This window comes from Halichoerus grypus, chromosome 4 (assembly GCF_964656455.1).
Source record: "Halichoerus grypus chromosome 4, mHalGry1.hap1.1, whole genome shotgun sequence".
NCBI classification, from domain to species: Eukaryota; Metazoa; Chordata; class Mammalia; order Carnivora; family Phocidae; genus Halichoerus; species Halichoerus grypus.
Genome location: NC_135715.1, coordinates 187,259,917 through 187,282,713, shown reverse-complemented (window position 1 = coordinate 187,282,713; position 22,797 = coordinate 187,259,917). Strand labels below are relative to the sequence as shown.

The 22,797-nt window shown below is 43.8% G+C and overlaps 1 protein-coding gene across 4 annotated transcripts in view; it reads right to left on the bottom strand.

Moving 5' to 3' along the window:
• DGKD (diacylglycerol kinase delta) overlaps nt 1-22,797 on the bottom strand; it is a 115,104-nt gene that overhangs the window by 73,601 nt on the left and 18,706 nt on the right. For 2 of the 4 annotated variants that reach the window (XM_036109591.2, XM_078071471.1), the window contains exons 2-3: nt 16,076-16,186; nt 14,319-14,399 (exon numbers count right to left, since the gene is read on the bottom strand). In XM_036109591.2, coding sequence (XP_035965484.2) covers nt 14,319-14,399; nt 16,076-16,186 — 192 coding nt within the window. Of the gene's footprint in view, nt 1-14,318; nt 14,400-16,075; nt 16,187-16,832; nt 17,187-18,217; nt 18,524-22,797 lie in introns of those variants that run through there. The other 2 variants (XM_036109586.2, XM_036109588.2) reach the window with 2 other exon arrangements.

Genomic DNA, 22,797 nt, shown 5'->3' with positions numbered 1-22,797 from the left:
GACTTGCCCAGGGCCATTCAGCTAGCGAGAGGCTGAGCTGGGATTCATGGCCAGGCCTCCCAGTCCCTGCCCCTGAGCATGGCACAGCATGAGGGCCCATGGTGGGTACGATCAACAATAAAGGGGGCACCTGGGCGGCTCAGTCGGTTAAGCATCTGCCTTCGGCTCAGGTCATGATCCCGGGGTCCTAGGATCAAGCCCTGCGTCGGGCTCCCTGCTCAGTGGGGAGCCTGCTTCTCCCTCTCCCGCTCCCCCTGCTTGTGTTCCCTCTCTCGCCGTGTTTCTCTCTGTCAAATAATAAATAAAATCTTAAAAAAAAAAAACAATAAAAAAAGGAACATAACCTAGTCCTACTGTCTAGGTCCTTACATTTGAGGAAATGCAGATCCTGGACATTCAAGGACAGAGGCCCCACTCCCTCTGGGAAAACCAAAGCATGGAAATACCACATAACACATAATTTTCCCCATAAATGAAGGAAAAGTAACTGAACATGATATGGCATGAGTCCCTAACACACAAGTGGCATAACTCATAAAGCACCGTCCTTCCCTCGGGCCCCTGTTCCCCCACAGCACTGGCTTTCTGGATCCCTGCTGAGAGCAGCCTCCGTCCCAGAGCCCCAATAGAGGGAGGGTGTCGTGGGCACCCACCCACCAGCCCGGGGAACTGGATGCGTGCCTCAACAAAACCAGAGCCAGCTGCTGATCCCAGGGCCAAGGTCCCGCCCCACGCCAGCACCACAGACGGAGGAGCCGGAGGAAGGGGGCTCAGGCAAAGCCCAAGGACCACGAGCACATGACACAGTGACAGCAGGTGACATCGCTGACAGGGGTGAAGGGCTCCAGGCAGTGAAACTTCCAGAGAGGTATCGTCAGCCAATGTGGGCGCAAACGCCTCGCAATCCCCGTGGGCTCCGGGCTCCCTGCCATCCAAGGGACACGGGCCAGTACTCAGCCCACACCTGCCGCAGCCGGCCCTCGTCCTGCTTCCTGCTGTCCATCCGCAGCACCTGTGTCCCCCTCCGATGACAAGTCCCTTTGTCCTACTTAGTTTAGAAAATCTTCACTAAATTCAATTCAGCTGATTCTGCCTCCCTCAAAAGGGACAGTGCCTCCAACACCAGCGACCCTGAGGTCAGTCTCTCAGGTGAAATTTCTAGAACTAGAGGGGTCAGTGATGCACCCCTGGTAAAGGGAGGGTGTCCACAGCCACCCGAGTCTGGCCCTGCACACATGAGGTGACCATGGGGCCTTGTGCAGAGCTGCCTTCTGGGAAGCAGTAATCATTAACTGCTCAAAACCCCTTTTTTCTTCAGCACCCTATTGAACTCCCAAGTCATGTAAGACAAGGAACGCCCCTGGTAACGAGAAGTGTTTAACCAAAGCGCCTGCAGCCATGCTCTCCATCCAGCCCCTTGTCTCCAATGTGGCTCCACCGAGGCTTCCACACCTCCCACCCAGCCACAGAGAAGGCCACCCGCCCGGCCTTCTCACACCCATTCTGGCCACCTGCTCCTGGAAGATCGAGTCTTCGGTAGCAGCCAGACTTGTAACAAAAAGGGCTTCCAAAATCGGAATGGCTTCCCCGTACCCATGGCAAAAAAGCCCCAACTCCACACAGCCCGGAAAGCACTTCACCTCTGACCTCGGCCCATCTCGCCACCCTTGCACACTCTACGCTCTACGTTCCTGTGGCAGGAACCACTTCCACCCCGGGGCACCGTGCCGGCCACGGCTCCCTTGCAGCCTCAGGCCTCCGAGCCTCTCGTCCCTGACGCCTGGCCCCCACCGCAGCCCTGCGCTTCTGGGACTGCTCGGCCCGCGGCGCTCATGAGAGCGCAGGCTGCATGAGGGGAGACCTACACGGCGACCCAGAGTGCGGCCCGCTGGAAGCGCTCTGCTGAGGGACAGCAACGAGGGGACGGGGTCTAAGCCCTCCTGCGACGAGCGACCATCAAGTCACTCCTCGACAAATACTGTGTGCTGGCTCCTGGGTGAAGCAGTGAGCAGAACAAACAAAACCCCTTGCTCTCCCGCAGCACACACTACAGCATGGGAACAAAGAAAACCAAATGGACTCAGAGGAGGGACTCTGAGGGACGGGTTGTGTGGCAGCGTGAGAACACAGCTCTGCTGTGCCTCACTGCTTCGACTTGTTCCTGCTGCATTTTGAAACTCTGAATAACATTAAAGGAGGTGATGAAATTTCATCACATCTCTATTAAAATAGGACAAAAACTGAAAATGATGAAAACACTGACTTGGAGAAATAAGTCAGTAAAAGCCCTGCACTCTGACAGCCCTCAACGCCTGGCATGCTCTCGAGCTCCCAGCTGCCACGGGAAGGCCATAAAAGAAGTCCATGCAGGACTGGAAGACAATGAAAACCACTTCGGAGAGCTCAAAGACGAAGAGCTCGGGCAGGGGGGAAATCCAAGTCAATGAAAACATTTGGAAACCCAAAAGAGTATAGAAAATCTTTCCCTGAAGCAGAAAACGACTACATTAAACAGAAAGTATTTTTAAAATACCGCTCTATCAAACAAGAATTAGCCAGGATAAAAACAAACTAAAGGAACATGAAAGCTATGCTGGATGGGGGTAAAAATCACAAGTAAACGCAACAGAAAACAAAGTTAAAACTTTCATAAATAGAATTTGAGAAAACCAACAAATTAAAATAATGCAGAAGAGCTTGACAGACACGGAAGATCCAGAACCCTACCCCTACGACTCCCTGGCCCCTCGACTCTGTAACTCGTGTAACCAGCCGCTGCGCCAGGTGGAACTTGACACCTTCATCCACCTCTGCCCTGGCTGCGCTGATGCACCACCTGTCTGCTGCCCACCCTCCACCCCTCTCCACTCAGAACCAGAAGCCACCCTCTCTTGGTGAGGGCTGTGGTCTCCCCCTATCCTCCACCCTTCCCCTTCCTCCTCCAGCTCACCCTCCACAATGCAACCAGAGTAAAACATTCTCAGTGCAAATCTGGGAATTTCACCAAACGGAACTATTCAATGGTATTACAGGCTGAAGGACTAAGTCCCAAGCCCTTCCCATGGCCTCCTATGGTCTCTCTCTCCCTCTGGCCTCAGCCAGCCACACAGCCCTTCTTCTGCTTCTTCACACAGTCTACACTGCATCTTCTACCACAAGGCCTTTGCACATACTGGTCCCTCAACTTGCCCCATTCTAGGACGCCTACAGGCATGAGACATACAGACATACTCACACACTTGCACACACTTCCTTTAGTTGATTTACCACTAACCAGTCTTCACATCTCAGTTAAGACTTTACTTCCTCAGGGGCAGTCCTCCCGACTCTACCCCAATACCAGTGGGGGTCCTCCTTATGATGCCCCACATAGCCTTCCTTCCCTGTAACCTCTCTGTGTGTGCTTCGCTGAGCCCCCAGAAGAATACCAGCTTGATGAAGAGCCCCTCTCCATTTCTGCTCACCAATGACAGTTGACCACTGAGCATGGTGCTTGGCCCTGAGCAAGCCCTCAAAAGGCACATGCTGAATCAATAAATGAATAAACAACAAAGTTCCCAAAGAACAAACCAAAGCACACAAACCAGCATTATACAGAAAATGCAAGGAAAAAAAGACCTTTTTCGAAGTTGGAAAACCAAGACCAAGTCTGGAAGACAGAAGATTCACTATATACCAGACAAACTAGTAAGCAAAATCCAATTATCACATATGAGAAAAATAGTCCCATGAGATTTCAAGCAGAAATGTACAGGGGCACTGGATGACTCAGTTGCTTAAGCACCCGACTCTTGATCTCAACTCAGGTCTTGATTTCAGGGTCATGAGTTCAAGCCCCATGTTGGGCTCCACAATGGGCATGGAGCCTGCTTAAAAACAAAAGAAAAAAGAACAAAGAAGAAATTTACAGGTATCTACAAAGATGGTAACAACAGCAAGGCTGGCTTCAGAGGCCTCCCCTCCAACACCAACACTGGGAAACACTATGCTGCTAGAGTTACCTAATAAAAAACACCATATTTTGTTTCCTTTGTGGAAAGCAGAACATTCTACACCATTTTTCTTCTTTGTTCTTCAGTGCTTTCTCATTTTCATTAGTGTGATACAAACAGCAATGGTTGGTCAAAGAAAGCACCAAGTAGCATGTTCTATGTGGCTAAACACCCCGTCAGGTACACAGCTTCACTGAAAAAGGACATCACCACATGGGCTGGCTATAAGCAGATACAGCATAAGAAAATTTGTGAATTTTAAATGTATTTTTTAAAGGAATTTTTAAATTCAAATCACTGGGGCACCTAGGTGGCTCAGCTGTTAAGCGTCTGCCTTTGGCTCAGGTCATGATCCCAGGGTCCTGGGATGGAGCCCCACATTGGGCTCCCTGCTCATCAGGAAGCCTGCTTCTCCCTCTCCCACTCCCCCTACTTGTGTTCCCTCTCTCGCTGTGTCTGTCAAATAAATAAATAAAATCTTTAAAAAAAAAAAAATTCAGGGGCGCCTGGGTGGCTCAGTCCTTAAGCGTCTGCCTTTGGCTCAGGTCATGATCCCAGCGTCCTGGGATCAAGCCCCGCACTGGACTCCCTGCTCCGCAGGAAGCCTGCTTCTCCCTCTGCCACTCCCCCTGCTTGTATTCCCTCTCTGGCTGTGTCTCTCTGTCAAATAAATAAATAAAATCTTTAAAAAAAAAAAAAGAATTAAAAAAAATTCAAATCACTAACAAATATAAATGTAAATGGTTCATATAACACTCACAAAAATGCAAAACAGAAGAGAGATACCAAGGAAGCATTCGATCAAGAAAGCACAACACAGTCAGCCACTAAACACAGGAGTCCGATGTGCAAAAATCCTGACAAGCAGAAAATGTCTCAAGTTCACTATTACAAACAGCTCCAGACTGAGGAAAAACAACTTCTAACAATATGTTGCTTACAAGAATTAAATCTAAAATAGCAAGGAAAAACTGAAGATAAAAGTGAGGGTAGAAGACAGAGTATGCATTATCAGTTAAAGTCTGAACAAAGAAATATAGCAATATTAGTTTCAGACAGAGTACAGTTAGTGGTAAAAGCTGTTCAGTGTAAAAAAGATGTTACCCTACTGACAAATAATTATTCAGTAATGAGGGTATTAACATTTATGTGTTTGGGCGCATGGGTGGCTCAGTCAGTTAAGCGTCTGCCTTTGGCTCAGGTCATGATCCCAGGGTCCTGGGATAGAGTCCCGCATCAGTCTCCCTGCTCGGGGGGAGTCTGCTTCTCCCTCTGCAACTCCCCCTGCTTGTGCTCTCTCTCGCTCACTTGCTCACTCTCTCCCTCAAATAAATAAATTAAATCTTTAAAAAAAAATAAAAATAAAAGAGCTTCAAAAATGGTGAAGATGAAAAGTGTTACAAATATAAGAATAAAATAACAAATATAATTATTCTGAAAGAGAGTAATTCCTCATCAATCTCAGGAAGGTCAAGAAAATTAAAAATAGGATCATAAGAAGACCTAAACAACAAATTTCATAAACTGTGACAAAGACCAAACTTTATTCCCTTTGGTAAATACATTATCCTTTGAGTAAATGGTATCTAACATTTCTCACATTTTATAAAGAGTGATCTTAATGTGAGATACCTGTAAGTATCGTTGAGTGACATGATACAGAAAAATTAAACTAGCAACAATTGCCAATTCATCCATTAAGTGGAAGAGGCTGAGAGGCTGAACAGAGCTTCTGGCAATACCATAGGACTGGTGGGAAAAACACAAATGCAGAGCCCAACAGAGATTAATACCTCAATTTACAGCTGAGAGTCCTAAAGGAGTATCCCATGAAAGCAGAGGGAGTGACAGCAATCAAAAAGAATGAAATCTTGCCATTTGCAACGACGTGGATACCAGAGTGTATTATGCTAAGCGAAATAAGTCAGTGAGAGAAAGACAAATACCATATGATTTTACTCATATGTGGAATTTAAGAAACAAAACAGATTAACATGGGGAAGGGAAGGAAAAATAAGATAAAAACAGAGAGAGAGGCAAACCATAAAAGACTCTTAATTACAGGGAACAAACTGAGGGTTGCTGGAGGGGAGGTGGGCAGAGGGATGGGGTAACTGGCTGATGGGCATTAAGGAGGGCACTTGATGTTATGACCACTGGGTGTTACATGCAACTGATGAATCACTAAACTCTACCCTGAACCTAATAATACATTATATATTAACTATTGAATTTAAAAAAAAAAAAAGCAGAGGAAATGAAAAGAGACCAGCCAATGGAAAAAGTAAAGCCCACATTCAAATTAGCTCTATCACAAACTAGATTTAAGACAATCTGCTGCTACTTTGCCTACCTACCAGAAGTAAAAGTAAATGGTAAGGGAAGACATCATCATCTGAGCATAAAGTTATCTTGACAATTTTTCCAACAATGCCTGTAGAACAAAATTAACAGACATACCAGGAAAAAAGACTAAAGGAACAAAAGCCAAGAGAAAAACCAGATCATAGAAAAAGACCCATAAAAGAACCAGGTATTAAGAACCAGATATTTGAAGTTTTCAAAGACTTTAAAATAAATATGCTTACTATAGGGACTTTGGCAGGTAACTAGAAACCTTTTTTAAAAAATCAAATGAAAATTCTCAAGCTGAAAGATAAAATAACTGAAAGTGAAAACTCAATAGAAAGACTTAATAACAGGCAAGACAGACCTGAAGAACATCAGAAGATAATAATGATAATAAAGCATCCAGAGTGAAAAGAATAGAAAAAAAAATTTTTTTAAAGATTTTATTTGACAGAGAGAGACACAGCGAGACAGGGAACACAAGCAGGGGGAGTGGGAGAGGGAGAAGCAGGCTTCCCGCTGAGCAGGGAGCCCGATGTGGGGCTCAATCCCAGGACCCTGGGATCATGACCTGAGCCGAAGGCAGACGCTTAACGACTGAGCCACCCAGGCACCCCAGAAAATATTTTTTTTTAAAGAATGTAAGAAACAAATGGAAGACAGTGAAAAGACCTAACATACAAGCCCCAAAATAAGAGGAAAACTTCATGGGTAGAAGCAATACTTGAAGAAATAATAAAAAAGGCTTTGCCCAAACTGACAAGAGAAGGAATGTAAATCCATAGATTTCAGAAGTGTTAGGAATGCTAAGGAAGATAAATACAAAGAAACATGCCAGAAAAATCATAATAAAACATAATAAAAATCTTAAAAGTAGTAGGAAGTAGGAAGAAAGGTATATTTCCATCCAAGCAGCAACAATAAGACTGATAAATTACTTCTAAGAGAAATAATGGAAGCTAAAATACAATAACTTTTTTTTTCAATGTAAGCTCTCTGTCCAATGTGGGGCTTGAACTCACAGCCCCAAGATCAAGAGTCACGTGCTCTACTGACTGAGCCAACCAGGTGTCCCTACAATAACAATTTTAGATTGCTGAAAGAAAATTAGTGCCAAGCTAGAATTATATAACAAGCAAAAAAGCCTTCAAAAAGCTGAAATAAAGATATTTTCAAACAAAAATAGAAACCCCTACTAAAGAAATATTGAAGGGAGTTTTTCCAGACAGAAGGAATATTACCCCAAATGGAACACAGAAATACAGAAATAAATGAAGAGCAACAGAAAAGGCAAATACCCATTATAAAGCTAAATGACTATGGACTGTATACTAATGTCCTATGAGGTTCAAATATTTGTAAAATTAAATAAGCAACAATCAGAAAGGCAAGAAGAAAGTATAGAGGTTTGTTTTTAAGTACCACAAATTAATTGTAATTTCAATTATAATTTCAGTAGCAATGAAGAGTACAGAGAGTATAAAGGCTCTAAGATCCTTGCATTACCAGGGAAGCACTAAAAGTACTAACTGTATTACAATTTAGTAAGGCAAGGATACATTTTGTAATCTGTAGAATATCCACTAAAATTATGTATATGAAACAAGCTACAAGAGAAGGGAAAATCAAATAATTAATCCACTTAAGAAAGGAAGAAATGTGTAAAAAAAATATAAAAAGACAAAAACAAGTAATAATATGTTAGATTTATACCCAAGTACAAGAGTATCTAAGTATAAACATAATCCAATTCCATCAAAAACACTGGTCAATTTTAAAATTAAATAATACAGTGGTCAATTTTAAAAACTACACAATCATCTGCTGCTTATAAAAAATATACCTTAAATATAAACAAAAACTCTGAAAGCAAAAGGACAGAAAATTATATATAATTACTTACAAAACAATTACCAACCAAAATAAAGATATTGCAGCTATAGTAACTCAAAATAAACTTTAAGGCAAAAAAATATGAAGAGAATAGAAGGTTATTTCATAAAAAATTCGATCTAGTAAGAATGTAAAATAACCCCAAATCTATATGCACTTAAAAATAACCCTCTAAATACATAAAGCAAAACTAATAGAATGAAAACAAAAAACAGGGAAGTCCACAATCACAGTAGGAGATTTTAATAAATCTTAATAACTAATAGGACAAACAGAAAAACAAATCAGTAGGTTATAAAATATTTGAGAAAAATAACTAAACCTTTGTCCTCATCAAATGCATACAGGAACTACTGAATCAAAGTTATGTTCAAATGCACATGGAACATTTATGAAAACTGGTGGGTCATAAAAAGTCTCAACAATTCCAAAGGATTAAAATCATAAAGTATATTTTCTGATTATAGTAGAATGAAACTAGAAATCAGTAACAATACAACTAGAAAAATCCCCCAAGTGCCAATATTAGGAAATGCATAGATCACAAAAACACAAAATAATATACATTATGATGCCATTTATATCAAATATCTAAAACCGTCAAAACTAAAAATCTACAGTGTTGGAGGTCAGGATAGTGGTTACGTTTGGAGAGGGGAGGTTAACAGATCATGAAGGGAGCCTCTCTGGGCTTGGAGATGTTCTATCACTTGATCTGAGTGGCCATTACACATCAAGCTTGCACATTTGTGTATTTTTTGGTATGTAAGTCATTTTTCAATCTAAAAACGTATTTGAAATAGATAAACTTCCAGTAAAATAGAAATTCTGCTTTGACAAACTCCTTTGGAAAGTTATGGTAGTAAAAATATACCTTCAGCACAAATCTGTAATTTTGTGATCATAATGCTAAAAATAATCTTAAAACATGTTAGAAAATGGGAAGAAGCATAAAGGAAAAATGAATAGTATTTTTACCTGGTAACATGAGCCCCACTATTAGTGTATGAAATCTAGTTAAAAAAAAAAAAAAAGACAAAGACAAAGCACTAAAACTATCACAACCAATGAAGGCAGATTTAGACAGAAAGTGAATGAGTGAGGTAATTTTGAACCCTAAAAATACAGTGCTAACTATCTGAAAGCACAGGAAGAAATCATCAAAAGAAAAATTCAATGGCCAATGTTCAACGTCACTTTGATAGTCAAAGAAACAAATCAAAACAAATGACCATTTTTAAACTATCCAAGTGGCAAAGATATTCTAAAATGCTAACACGTGGTGTTTGTAAAAGGACAGAAAAAGGGAACTTTCATGAAGTCCTGTTGACATAAGTTCTAAGGGCAAGTGGGCAATGATGTCTCTGAAAGTCTTTAAGTTTTCACTGATTAGTATTAACATGTTCAATCATCAAAAACATACAATTTCACATTATTACAGAGGCTGGGATCTAAAGTTGGCAAATCCCCTTTTCTTCTTCATGCCACTTTGTTTTTGGCCTTGTGAGGGGCGGCCCCACTTGAAGGTGAGAAGGCAGAGGACACTGTCAGCTCTACTCCCCATCTTCTGAAAGCTCCCACCACCACCGCACCACCTATGAAGATTCTAAAGGCAATCCTTATGTCTTTAGCTTCATCTCAGCTTCGCTTTGTTCTTAAAGACTAGGAGGACAAGCAGACCCCTGTCTAGTTACATAAGTCTCGCTTGTTCCACCTCTTCCATCCAGCCTGTCTAAAAAATCTCTCCTCTCCCCAAATATCTCCCTTGAAGTCTCTTGTCCCACGGGTCCCAATTTCTTTACAGTGCGGTTCTCTGGCCATGTGGAGGAGGAATAAAAACGGAGCCTTCTGCACTGTGGAGGGAATTTACTCCTGCTTCTCCAGCTACAAAAGGTTCCCAACCATTAACTGATTCATGATAGCAGCAGCTTTCATTGACTCGTTTGTATCAGGCATGCAATTTTAGTAGAAATTGTGAAAATGGGAAATTACTACTGGAATAGTTGGAAAACCAAATGAGATGTTCCAGGAAATGTCGTAGCTTCTGGGCAAATACATTTGTTCATTCTGCTCTTGTGCCTTGAGCACGTGCGCCAGGCACTGGAAAGTCCACGAGGGCCCAGCCGATGGAAGAGACACCACACAGAGACTCTGGCAGTTCGCTGTATGGTACGCAACTGGTTCAGAGTTCAGACAGTAAACACCGCAGGGGGTTAGAAAGAGGGATAATCATTAAGTGTGAATTTTAAGCAAAGAAAGTATTTCTATCACCTGCAGCCCCAGAACTGACAGACTCTCTACAGAAGCATGACTGGGGGGAACTGGACCACAAGCTCTCCCCATTTATCTCCATATTCCACATGCCATCATGAATCACTCATGGGATGAGCTTCCTTATCTTGGAATGTTTCTGGGGAACCTTAGTATTAATCTTTCTCTGGTCCTTTCAGCACATCCTCAGATGAAAAGGCAGTTTTTAAAGCACTAACGAAATGGAAAATAAATGTAAAAGAATTGGTGCCTCTGTCCTGAAGGCTGGGAATTATCCATGACTACCTGACAGAGATGGAGTTCCAGAGGTCTCTCCAACACAGACAGGATCTACATCTGGAAGTCAAGTGTTTGGCAGTCAGAACACATTTTCCCATAGAGACAATGTATGAATCAGGGTGCATTCTCAGATCCAGCTGACAAAGCTCCATATTAACTCATATAGTACCAAAAACATAGTACCATCCTATTTCTTCCATTATATTTTTACTGAGAAACAACTCCCGCACAATTCACCCTTTTTTTTTTTTTTAAAGATTTTATTTATTTGACAGAGAGAAACAGTGAGAGAGGAAACACAAGCAGGGGGAGTGGGAGAGGAAGAAGCAGGCTTCCCACTGAGCAGGGAGCCCGATGCGGGGCTCGATCCCAGGACCCTGGGACCATGACCTGACCTGAAGGCAGGCGCTTAATGACTGGGCCACCCAGGTGCCCCACAATTCACCCTTTTAAAGTATACAATTCAGTGTGTTTTAGCATACTCACAAAGTTCTGCAACCACCACCTGTATGTAATTCTAGAACATTCTGTCATCCCCTCAAAAAAATCTGTATCTCCGGCAGTCATTCCTCCCTCCTCCACACCCCCTCCCAGCCACTGATCTACTTTCTGTCTCTACAGATTTGCCTATTGTGACATTTCATATCAATGGAATCGTAAGATATGTGGCCTTTTGGGTCTGGCTTCTTTCACTCAGCATCATGTTTTCAAAGCTCATACAAGCTGTAACATGTATTCAATACCTCATTTATTTGTCAAAAGCCTTTTAAAAGTTCATACTTTGTACCTCAAACGGAATTCCATTTCTAAGAATTTACAGAAATAATCAGAAATGAACCAAAGGATCTGTGTACAAGTGTATATCACAATATTATTTATGATAGGAAAAAAATGTAACATTCACTATAATAGGGACTGCTTAAATAAACTTACCCATTTATATGTTAGAATACTATGTAGCATCAGTAAACAAGATTTTAAAGGTTGAGAGGAAAAGCTCATTGTTAACTAAAGAAAGAAGGTTAAAAACCATATTTTATAAAATGTATTTGTGGGATGATATCAACCAAAATATATTACCAGGTATCTTTGGGTAATAGGAATATGGATGGTTTTAAATTTCCTATTTATATTTATATAGTTCAAAATTTTCTTTAATAACTTGAATGATCAGTAATTTGTCTCTAGTAACACTTTTCTACCAGGAGAAAAAAGAACTTTTGGAATGTGAGCAGAAAGGCACTCAGAGTTCAATTCAGAGTCCCTCATATTTTCATTATATAATTTTATTGTCAATATAATTATACACACACACACACACAACAGAAGAATAAGCTAATCAGTAAGTTATTTTTAAAAGTTGTGAAAAGCAAAAAAGAGAAAATAAATATAAATGCAGAAATTGAATTAGGTACCAGAAAAATGGAACTGATCAATAATCCAAGAACTGGTTCTCTTACAAAAACAACAAAAGGGATGGAGTTTAAGAAATCTGACAAGAAAAACAAAAGCTAAACAAATAATATTAGAAATGCAAAAGGGATATAACCAGAGACACTGAGGTTTAAAGTGCAAATAATCCAAGCTACTAAATTTAAAGGTGGGATAAGCGGGAAAGTAAATTATAAAAATGGAGTCAAGAAGTAAAAAAGCTCAAATGATCAGAAAGCAAAAATAAAACTTTTCACAGCCTTACCTCCCCTAAAGAGTTTTTTTTTTTAAGGCTTTTTGTTTTTTATTTTTTTTTAAGATTTTATTTATTTGACAGAGAGAGAGAGAGAGAGAGAGCACAAGCAGGGGGAGCGGCAGGCAGAGGGAGAGGGAGAAGCACGCTCCCCGCAGAGCAGGGAGCCCGATGCTGGGCTCTGGGACCCTGGATCATAACTGGAGCCGAAGGCAGACGCTTAACCAACTGAGCCACCCAGGCGCCCACTCTCTGACTAGTCTTTATGACAGAGAATTTAAAGTAAGTTCTCTCATACTTTCAAGAAACGATCAATTCTAAAGCTTTATAAAGTGTTCCGGAACACATAAAGTCATGGAAAGTTACTAAGTGAATTTTATGAGGCTAGTATAACTCTGAGATCAAAACACAACAAAAGTTACCTCCTGCCCCAAAGGAAATGTCCATCCATACACATTAGATAGGAACATTCTAAACACAAAATTAGGCTGCAAAATTTAACATTACCAAGAACAATTTATTATTAGGAAATGCATAAATACCTAAAACCAACACAATCCAACTAAATTAATGCTCAAAAACACCCCAATAAAATACCTATTCCTATTAAAAAGTCTAAAAGCCACAAATCACAAAATAATCCACTTATAGTTTTAAAAGTCTCTCCCTAGCCAGTAAGTAAACAATAAAATTAATGGAGTAAAAATAAAAATATTCCAAGTAAAACGAAGAATAAGAGAGACCACCAGGAAAGTCTGACTAATTCGATAAGCCATGAACCAAAACCAAGTAGTTAGTTATATCAAAACAAAATAAGTAGAAGTCTAAATGGAGGAAGGAAAATCCCATTCACGTCAGCAACATCAATAATCAGCCCATAAATAAATAAAACAAAACCTGAAAGTATCTGAAACTAACACTAACCCAAAATGTCAGATCCTAAATGTAAAGAAAATTACCCACTTTGACTGAGTTATAAAAGAATTGGAAAAAAAAAAAAAATCAGGGAGCATACTTTGCTTCTAGACTGCTGGCTTAATAACACAGAGAAACATACGTTTAAATATCCCATTCCTGCCATTAGAATCACACTCAATACAGACAGATTTTAAAGTCGGCCCCTGAACCCAAAATTGTAGTCATACCAGAAATGCTATCTATATAGCCATTAAAAAATATGAGGTACATTTTGATCAACTGACATGGGAAAATGTCCACCATAAATTGTCAAGAGGAAAAAAAAAAAAACAGGTATAAAATAAAAGGATCACAACAATCTCATGGTGTATGAGGGGGAAGGCACAGGTATTTAGAAATAAAGATGAACACTCTAGAGTGAGCAGTTGGCTACCTCTGGGTGGTGAGGTCACATGATTTTAGGCATTTGGAACTTTCGCAAAAAGTACAGTGTAACTTCTATAAATTTGGGGGTAGGGAGGGAAACAGTTTAAATGTAACGAAACACACCAAAATGTCAAAATATCAACAGCATGTGTTTTGAGGTAGCTGAATCATGGTTGTTTCGACATATTTTCCTGTTTTTTCCAAATTTTCTACAATAATCATAAAAAACAAACCTCTGTGCAAAACTGTTAGAGAAATGTAAACAACAACATGTTAAAGAATTCACTTGGACCCTCTTGTTCACTTGAGCTTACATGTGCCAAATTCTCAGTTTTTCTCCAACCGTTCTATTATTTTCAACATTAAATTCAAAATTTGCCAGGAAGTGTTCCAATCAGAAAAAAATAAAAATAAAAAGGTCTGAACTGCTCACACACACTTGTTCAAATTAAAAAGGAAAGCAAAATGTGGTGAGGAATCAATAAAGGTGTGGTCCAGAGTCTCACCGTGAAACTGTTGTTGACGTTCTTGGTGCTGGATTCAGCCACGCTGGCATCTGTCAGGTCCACCTCATCAAATATGATCGACTGGAGAGAGACACAGGCGGCACAGCACCGTCAGTGCGGGGCCAAGGCCCCTGGCCCAGCCACTCTCCCTCACCCGCAGCCAAGCACCCACACGCCAAGCACCTCGGGACTCGAGCACTTGATAACTACACGGACTGCATCCACCCTACCTGCTCCTAACCAAGAGCACAGAGCTCACAGGTAGACCTCTGTGTGTTTTTTAAGCCAGGAGTTCATGAGTGATTGCATTAGTGGAGAAAAACAAAACAAAACAAAAACCACTGTGATTTCCGTATTTATTTTTTGTAATCAGCATTTCACTTTTATATGTGAAACATGCCCTCACATAGAGTCCACCTGAGGGAGCAGGGCTCCAGCCTGAGGATCCTCTGTCCTTCCAGCTAGCACACTTAGGGGGAAAGGTCCTGGCTAAAATCAGTGATTCTAGGAAGAGAGACCAACCCAAATAGAAGGGATCTGGCCATGAAAAAAGACAAAGGAGCAGACCAGAAGGAATCTAGTCCTGGAGAGGGAGACAGCCAGGCTCCAGAAGGAGCACTGGGAATTACACTGGGGACCTTCCCCCCAACCTATTTCCTCTCCACTCTCCCCCAAATCCCCACAGTGCCCATCTCCTGTTTACCTTACTGTCCCCTCTAAGAGGATTCCATTGGGAACACCTGGAGGAAATGCTAATGACTTAGAGAAGAGACTCACCCTTTTAAAGTAACGAACCTCCTCCCCCAAACTCTCTCCCCACACACACACAGAACTAAAATAACTATAAGCGGTTTTTTGTTTTTTTGGTTTCTTTTTTTTAATGAGGGATGTGGTCAGAACCCTCTCTAAACAAGTTGCTCTGTTCAATTTCAAATTTTAATGCACTCTCTAGGGATACATCTCAAAAAAAAAAAATCTGGAATCTGAATCATTTACATTTTAATACCAAAATATCAGTATTGACAACAATACCGATACAATACTGGTATTCAGAACACCAAAAACTAGCTTTACAAACACACATTTGCTTAAACACAACGGAATTCAGTGGCTTTCAGTGGCTCCTTGTCTTCCACTCGAGCCCGGTGACTCTCGCTGCAAAGCTCACGCACAAGCGGGCACAGGGGAAGGAGGAGCTCGGCTAGAGGCCTCGAGACAGAACTTCACCGTTCTGTTCACACACCAACAAGCCCAATACGCTCCAAAAACAGCTTCAATTAGTTTCTCACGTATGTACTACTTATCTCCAAACTCATTAAGTTGTATACATTAAATATCTATAGCTTTTTGCTTGTCAATTATAAATTGACAATTTCTTTAAAAGCATTTGTCAATAAAGAGCTTTTAAAGAAAAAAAAAGATATTTTAGCCCGTAAGAAATTTATAAGCCTGTGACCCCCAATTCTTCCAAAAGAAAGATCTTTAACTGTAATTTGATTATTTCTGTGACATTTCCCCCTTTCCCCAATGGTGACATAGGACATTAAGGAAAAGAAAAGTGAGTAAAAGCCAAAGTTTATAAGAAATAAAACATGCCTTGAGACAAATTAAAGCTAGCACCCTGGAGTATTACCAAACTCGCTGGAAATAGCAGCTGTAAGCAGTGGAGGTTTGTCCCAGGATGCGGACTCAGTAGGGAACCTCTCCCCTGCGGCCCCTCCCGAGTCTGTTCTCAAGTGGTCTCCACAGCACCTCACCTTTGCCGTTTTTGCGTAGTATAGCGTTCGCCCCCGCAGCTTAAAGTATCTCCTTTTTGATCGCTGGAATGAATTGTTCTGTTTGGTCAGCATCCCCTCCTTGATGACGGTCTGAAAGCACAGAAATGATCCATGAGCAAGCGTCTGCACGGTGCCCTTGAGCCCATCCCGTGGAACCGCGCAGACGGGCCAGTGCGTGTGTGACCAGTTAGGCCAGGGGCCTGACTGAAGTACCTCTCACACTCTCCCTAGACCCTGGCCTAGGACAGGCCAAGCGCGCTGCCCAAGAGGGCTACACAATTCTCTGAGGGACTATGACGTGCCTGAGCAGCGAGGGTGTCAGGGGCCCACGGCGTGCCTGGCCATGCCCAGGGGATCAACAGAAGGGGACAAGAAGACTTGCAGGGCCACAGTAAGCAGCAGGGGCCAGAGCATTCTCTAACTTCAGCATTTGGTATTTTTCAGCTATTCTTGGCCCCGTCTCCGTGTTCTCTGGCCTCCTGCCATTTCTCAGGATCCTGTTGCCAAAACTGTCGACGTAGGTTGCTATGGGGTTCAGCGCAGCTCCAGGCCTGCACCCCACTCAACCCTCACCCCATTCACAAGCTAGGCATGTGCTTCTGCCCAAACTGTCAGAGAGAATTGCCACAACCAAAGTCACTGAAACTCCTCTCATCCCATAAATCTGATCAGTCCACCATGAAACTGGAATTCCTTCCCTTAACAGCTGAGGTGGACAGCAGTTCAGTCCACTCACCTTGGCTCAATTAAAGCCACAAAGGGACATGGCTTCTCCTGGAGCTGTTTGCCCTCTTGTGCTGTCCCGGGGGCTGGTCTAATAGGACAAGGGAGCCCTGCAGGACACTCAGAAGTGAAATGCTCAAAGAACTACTTGATCATTAGACATCTGAACCACTGGGAGCCACGAAGAGTCAAAATGAATAAACAACGTGCCTGAAACAAGAGCCTGGTTCTCGGCACGTGCATACTTCTTTTTCCCCAGCTGCCAGAAATGGCCATTGTACAAGAAGTCTCACTGTGGAATCAGGCAGAATGCACAACTCTGCTCCAATACACCAATACCGGTTCAGAGATGTTTTAGATGAATTACGTAATCCCATATAGCTTTGCACTTTAAGTAACTTTTTAAAGAAAGTATCTGTCCAAAGCACTTGGGGACCTGTGGCCACTGAAGACGACATAAGATGAAACCAGACACAGAAACCTCACTTAACCCAAACACGTAAGAAGGCAAGAGGAGAACACCAGTGCGGTCTGGTCCCTCCACCAGCCAACTCCAAATAGAGCAGGGAGGGAACTCGGGATGCAGCTAACCCCCACCCTGAGAAGAACGCCAAAGAACGCCCCTGGTCCCACACACACCACCAACACGGGGCCACGCACCGGGACCCCGACCTGAGCCGCACAGCACCCAGGGGGCCAGGGGGGGACCCGGGAGTGCGGGCCGCCACTCCCCTCCTTGTCCCCGCCACAGGACGCCTCTCGGGCAGCTTCCCAGACAGGGGGAGCTGCACAGGCCAGCTCGTGACCGTGGGCCAGGTGTCACGGGAGCTGTGCTGGCCGGCCGGCCTCGCAGTACAAACAGCAACCCTCTCCAACGCCCAGGAGAACTACTGAGGACTCTCCCTCCTCGTTCTGTGGCACATGCCTCCCCCCCCTGCTTCTGAGGACATCACCCACCCGCTCTCCCAGGTAATTACAGAGTGCCAGCAGCAGAGAGGAGACCACAACCTCACCCAATGATCAAAGGAACAGACATGCAGCTACAGTCGCAGAATCTGAAACTGCCATCCTTAACTAAACGAAGGCCCTGCTGTTCTCGAGGGCGGGAACTGTGTCGAGCCAGAGAGAACGCACGCCCTCGGGTCCCAGCAGCTGCAGGTAGAAACCATCCCCCAGACAGGACTAGCAGGTTGTTTCCTAACATTCTTTTCGGAGCCACGTACACGTGGACACTCATGGCAACGTGCTCTTCGGAGACCCAGGACAGCTATGTCTGCGCACAGCGATGCAGACCCACAGGCGCCCGCACCGCGCCCTGGGACAGCCTCTCCTGCTCGACTTCACAGGACCCACTCACAGGCGTAGGCACCTCTCCTCGCCCCCACGCGTCTTCCTTACCTCTGCACGGGAAGTCACCACTTCCATCTCCTTCCTAAATGCAAATTAAAAAAAAAAAAAAAGACAACAAAACCAACAAGCCCAGACCCAAAAGAGTTATAATAAGTTATCTTTAAAAAATAAACGCTAGAGTATTTTTTCTTGCATCTCCCGCCACACATCTCACACATAAAAGAAAAGCAAAATTAAAATACAATCCACTCCACCACACACACACAAATCGTTCAGAAAGCGGATGAGCACTGCGATCTTGGGCTACCCAAGGAGGGCCGCTGTTCTATTTATAGAACAAGAGCACTCAGAAAAAGACTCTGGTGGGTTTCAGCGGAAAAGGCTGGGGAAAAGATAAAGACCAGTATTTCTTTGAAGCTTTCTCAGAAATTGCGTTTCTTCTCCTGATTCGCTGCTCGAGAATACTATAGATATGCTGCAGAATATTTTTAAACACTCAGTCAAAAGCAATGAACTAAAAGTGGTCAAGAAAATAACACCCCTGAATAATCTGCTGTGTTTTGCATTTGGCAGCTTGTAAATGGCACCCACAGGAAACACTGCTCAGCTGGCAGGGCTCCTCCTTGTGCCCAATGGAGCAGAGAACCAGAAGTCAAAAACCCAGACTCAAGCACAGCTCGATCAGGACATGCTGGGCGGCCAGGCTCTTAGAACCATTTTGTCAAGTTCTTTGCACAAACAGAACAGCCCACTCTGTCCTTCAAGCAATCCAGGGTACCTTCATTACCACTGGAAATAAGAAAGGACAGATTCGAAACACACGCAGGCACTGAGAATCAGAGTGGGAAAGTGAGCCCAACGCCCACCTCGAGAGAGGAAGTAAATCCCCAAGCTGGACTCCAGGGATGAAACCGGCAGTCTAAGCGTGGCCCTGGGTGCCACAGCCACCCACGGTGAGCAGATAGAGAGCACCTGGCCCACAGGCGAGACTGCCTGGGCACCTGCTGGGGGGGGGGGGCGCAGCTCAAATCTTTAGTCATCCTGCTCAGGAACAAAGGACTGAGGAAGGCAGCTCTGGAGATGACCTTAAAAAGGCTTCAAACCAGGGGCACCTGGGTGGCGCAGTCAGTTAAGCATCCAGCTCTTGGTTTCTGCTCAGGTCGTGATCTCAGTGTCATGGGATCAAGCCCTGCATCGGGCTCTGCGCTCAGCGCAGTCTGCTTGAGATTCTCTGTCCCTCGGGCTTGTGGGCTCGTGCTGTCTCTCTAAGAAAGAAATAAAATCTTCAGGGGAAAAAAAAGGTTTCAAACCAGTGGGCAGGGAAAGGCAAGCGCAGGCCCCTCAAGTCCTGGTCAAACATGCCCAGACAGCCAGGCCTGTGGGTCTCAGGTCCTCGGGTACACCTTTGCAAAGATGGTTTTGGCCGCAGTATGGAGGAAAGAGGGAAACCTAGAGGCATGCAGAACAGTCCAGATACTTTTATAAGAGGGCAGCCAGCAACACTGAGCCTCTGGGAGGGAGACAGGGACACAGACATGAGAGTGCTTGGGGTGCCTGGGAAGAAGGCCACCACGGATGGAGGCGAGGAGGACTCTGGTTTCATGGGGGAGGCTGGGAGCTTCGTTTGGGGCATGCCCACGAGGTCCTCAAGCATGCCAAGGGGAGCTGAGCAGAGAGATGGCAGCGGATATGAGGTCAGGGTGTGAGAGAAGGTTTAACAGAGGAGATGCCTTGGTAAGACCCATATGGAAAAGGAGCAGGAGGGCAGGCACAGGGGACCAGGAACCCCGGGACACCAAGCGTGGGTACAGAGAGGCAGGAACCCAAAGGGAGGATAGAAGAAAGTGGGCACAAGGCCAGGGGCAAGGAGAAAGCCCCCAGGAGGCCACACTCATGATGCCAAGTGGGAGGAGTCGGAGGAGGACCTGCCAGGACGAAGCCAGAGCACAGCGCACCATATGTGACCAGGATGGGAGGAAGCAAAGATGGCAGGTGGGGTTTTTTAACCCACGTTTCTTAACTTTTTATAAACATGGGATCATAGTGCACATACCGTACTTGAACTTCCTATTTTTTGTTATGATACACTGTCAACACCCTTCCATATTAGTGAGTATATCTTTCTCGGCTGCAGAATATTTCCATGTACTGATGTGCCTGTGTCACTCAACTCACTTGGGCCGCTAGAACATGTGGAACGCATCCCGCTCTATACTACCAACATTGCTTCCAAGTACAGCGCTACAACAAAACAGTCTGTGCCTGTCCCGGACTATTCCTTAAAGCACATGACTAGAGGCAGCATTTGGGGCTCAGGACAGCCCAGAAATAGATGCTGGCAGACTTGAAAGCGTGACAAGTGACAGCAGCAGCTTCTCCAGCTGGGGGCAAGGAGGGACCAGTCAGTTGCTGGACCTAAGACAACAGGTTATCCAAGAGCAAAAATGCTCTCAGTCCCCCACCTCACACACGTGGGCTACAGATGCAATGCAAAAGGCCGAACTTTAAAAGTTTCAGCAGACAATAAAGGAGAATTGCCTATGACCTTGGAATTGGGGGAAGGGAGTCTTAAATAGGATTGAGAAAATACTAAACACAAACTATAAAACCGCTAAAGCCAACTATATTCCAAATGAGAACTTCTGTTGATCAAAGAACCTCACAAAGAAAGGGAAGAGGGAAGGCACGGTCTGGGAGAAGATACACGCCATACTGCCAATGGCCAGAGCCAGCATCCAGAACATTCTAAGAACCCCTGCAGAAGAGTCACAAGAAAAAGCAACTACTAAATGGAAAACTGGCAGAAGGCATGAAGCGGAGCAAGTCCAACGGTGACTAAGAGATGTGAAGGGCAGCATGCTGGACAGAAAGGATCCCTGGGGGCGACATCCTGATGCTCTGCTGGGTTCACACATGCAGTCTATTACATGTGTTTATGCTGCACTGACATTTACATGCATGTTACTCAGCACGGGACAGAAGTAAAATCTCAGGCAGAGCTCCACTCGTGCCATCAGCATCTCGTGCGGGTAAGTGTGAGAATTTGCACGTGTTCCTGATGACCAGCCTGCCTGAGTGCACAGGGCCAGGGGCTGCAGGCAGGCCAGGAAAGAAGGAGAAAGATAGAGGAGAGAGGAGTGAAAATCTAGTCCAATGTTCACATCAGCGATCTACTCGTCCTTAAACCTTTTTAGTGCTCCAATAAAAACCTACATAAACCTGATATTAGTCCACATCACCCAAATTCACAAAGTTCAAAAAAGTGGGGATATTAGCATAAAAGTTAATACACAAAAGAACTATTAAAATGTTTCTGTGGAAAAAAGCTAGTAAAACTTATTAACTTAAATTTGCATATCACTTGAAATTTTCATGAGCATTTTTTACATCTGCTTGCCTTCTTAATAGGACAAACACATGCTAATATTCCAATTGGCAAAAAAAAAACTGGGCAAGGAGAGACTGAATAACTTGTCCACAGTTAAACGCCTACTAACAGACCACAAAGAAACATGAGGTCCCCCTCACTCTTATCTCAAACCTTCTATGGTTTATAGGATATGAATACCATAAACAGTATGGTTTGTTCATAAAAATAAGGCATGTATGACATACCCAAAGACCTAGAGTTTATTTTAAATGCTTACTGAGTACCCATCATATTTACCAAATACATATGAGACATTTTTACCTATTAACCTTCCATCAACTTCAGAGTTATGTAGTAATATTCTCATTTTACAAATTAGGGAACTGAGGGTCCAAAGAATTAAGTCAGTCACTCAACGCCACACAACTAGTAAAAAGACGAACCAGAATTCAAACCTAGGGCCTAGACAGCAGACCAAAAATATTTGTTGGCAAAATGAATCATAAAAATCTACTGATAACTCTGATTTAAATAAATTAAGCAAAGGTAGCTTCATCAATTCAAAACACCATCCACAAATTCATCCTGATTCATTCTGATTCAGAACTACCTGCAACTTACCTCCAACTCCCCGACCTACCTACCGCCCGGTCTTATCACATCCTGCCTGAAGCTGGGGGGTCTGCACACCTCGGGCCACAGCCGCATGGTGACGCATCAGTGTCTCCACGGCACCAACAACCAGCAGGAGTGAGGGACCCGAGGCACACGTGGGTTCCTGCTGTGCTGGAGAAGTCCTCTCAACTCCACACAGCCAGGCCCTGTATCTGGTGCCACCAATACAACACAAAGGTGCCCCACATGAGTTTTTTTCCTAAAGACCCCAAAAATGCTAACTCACAAAAAAAGGACAGCGCCATTCTTTTCTTACCAATCAAGAGAAGCCAACTTGCCCTTTGCCACTACCCTGGTTTTCCTCCTTCAACGCGCTGCCTGCAAGATTAAAAGCAACCATGTCCCAAAGCCCCTATGTAACTGAGAGTTAGGAAAATGTCCCATCCCCGTCCCCAGTATTATGAGGAAGGACCAAAGCAGAAAACCAAAAAGTGGCCCCAAAGAGTAATGCCCAAATTCCCCAAGAGCTGCTCCTTGACCTGCCCTTCATTTGGAGTTCCAACCACCTTCCCTAAATCTGAGGGCTCTCCTGTTACTGCGGTATGGCTCCTCTTTGCTAATGCGCTCTCAGTGCTGAGTGGGC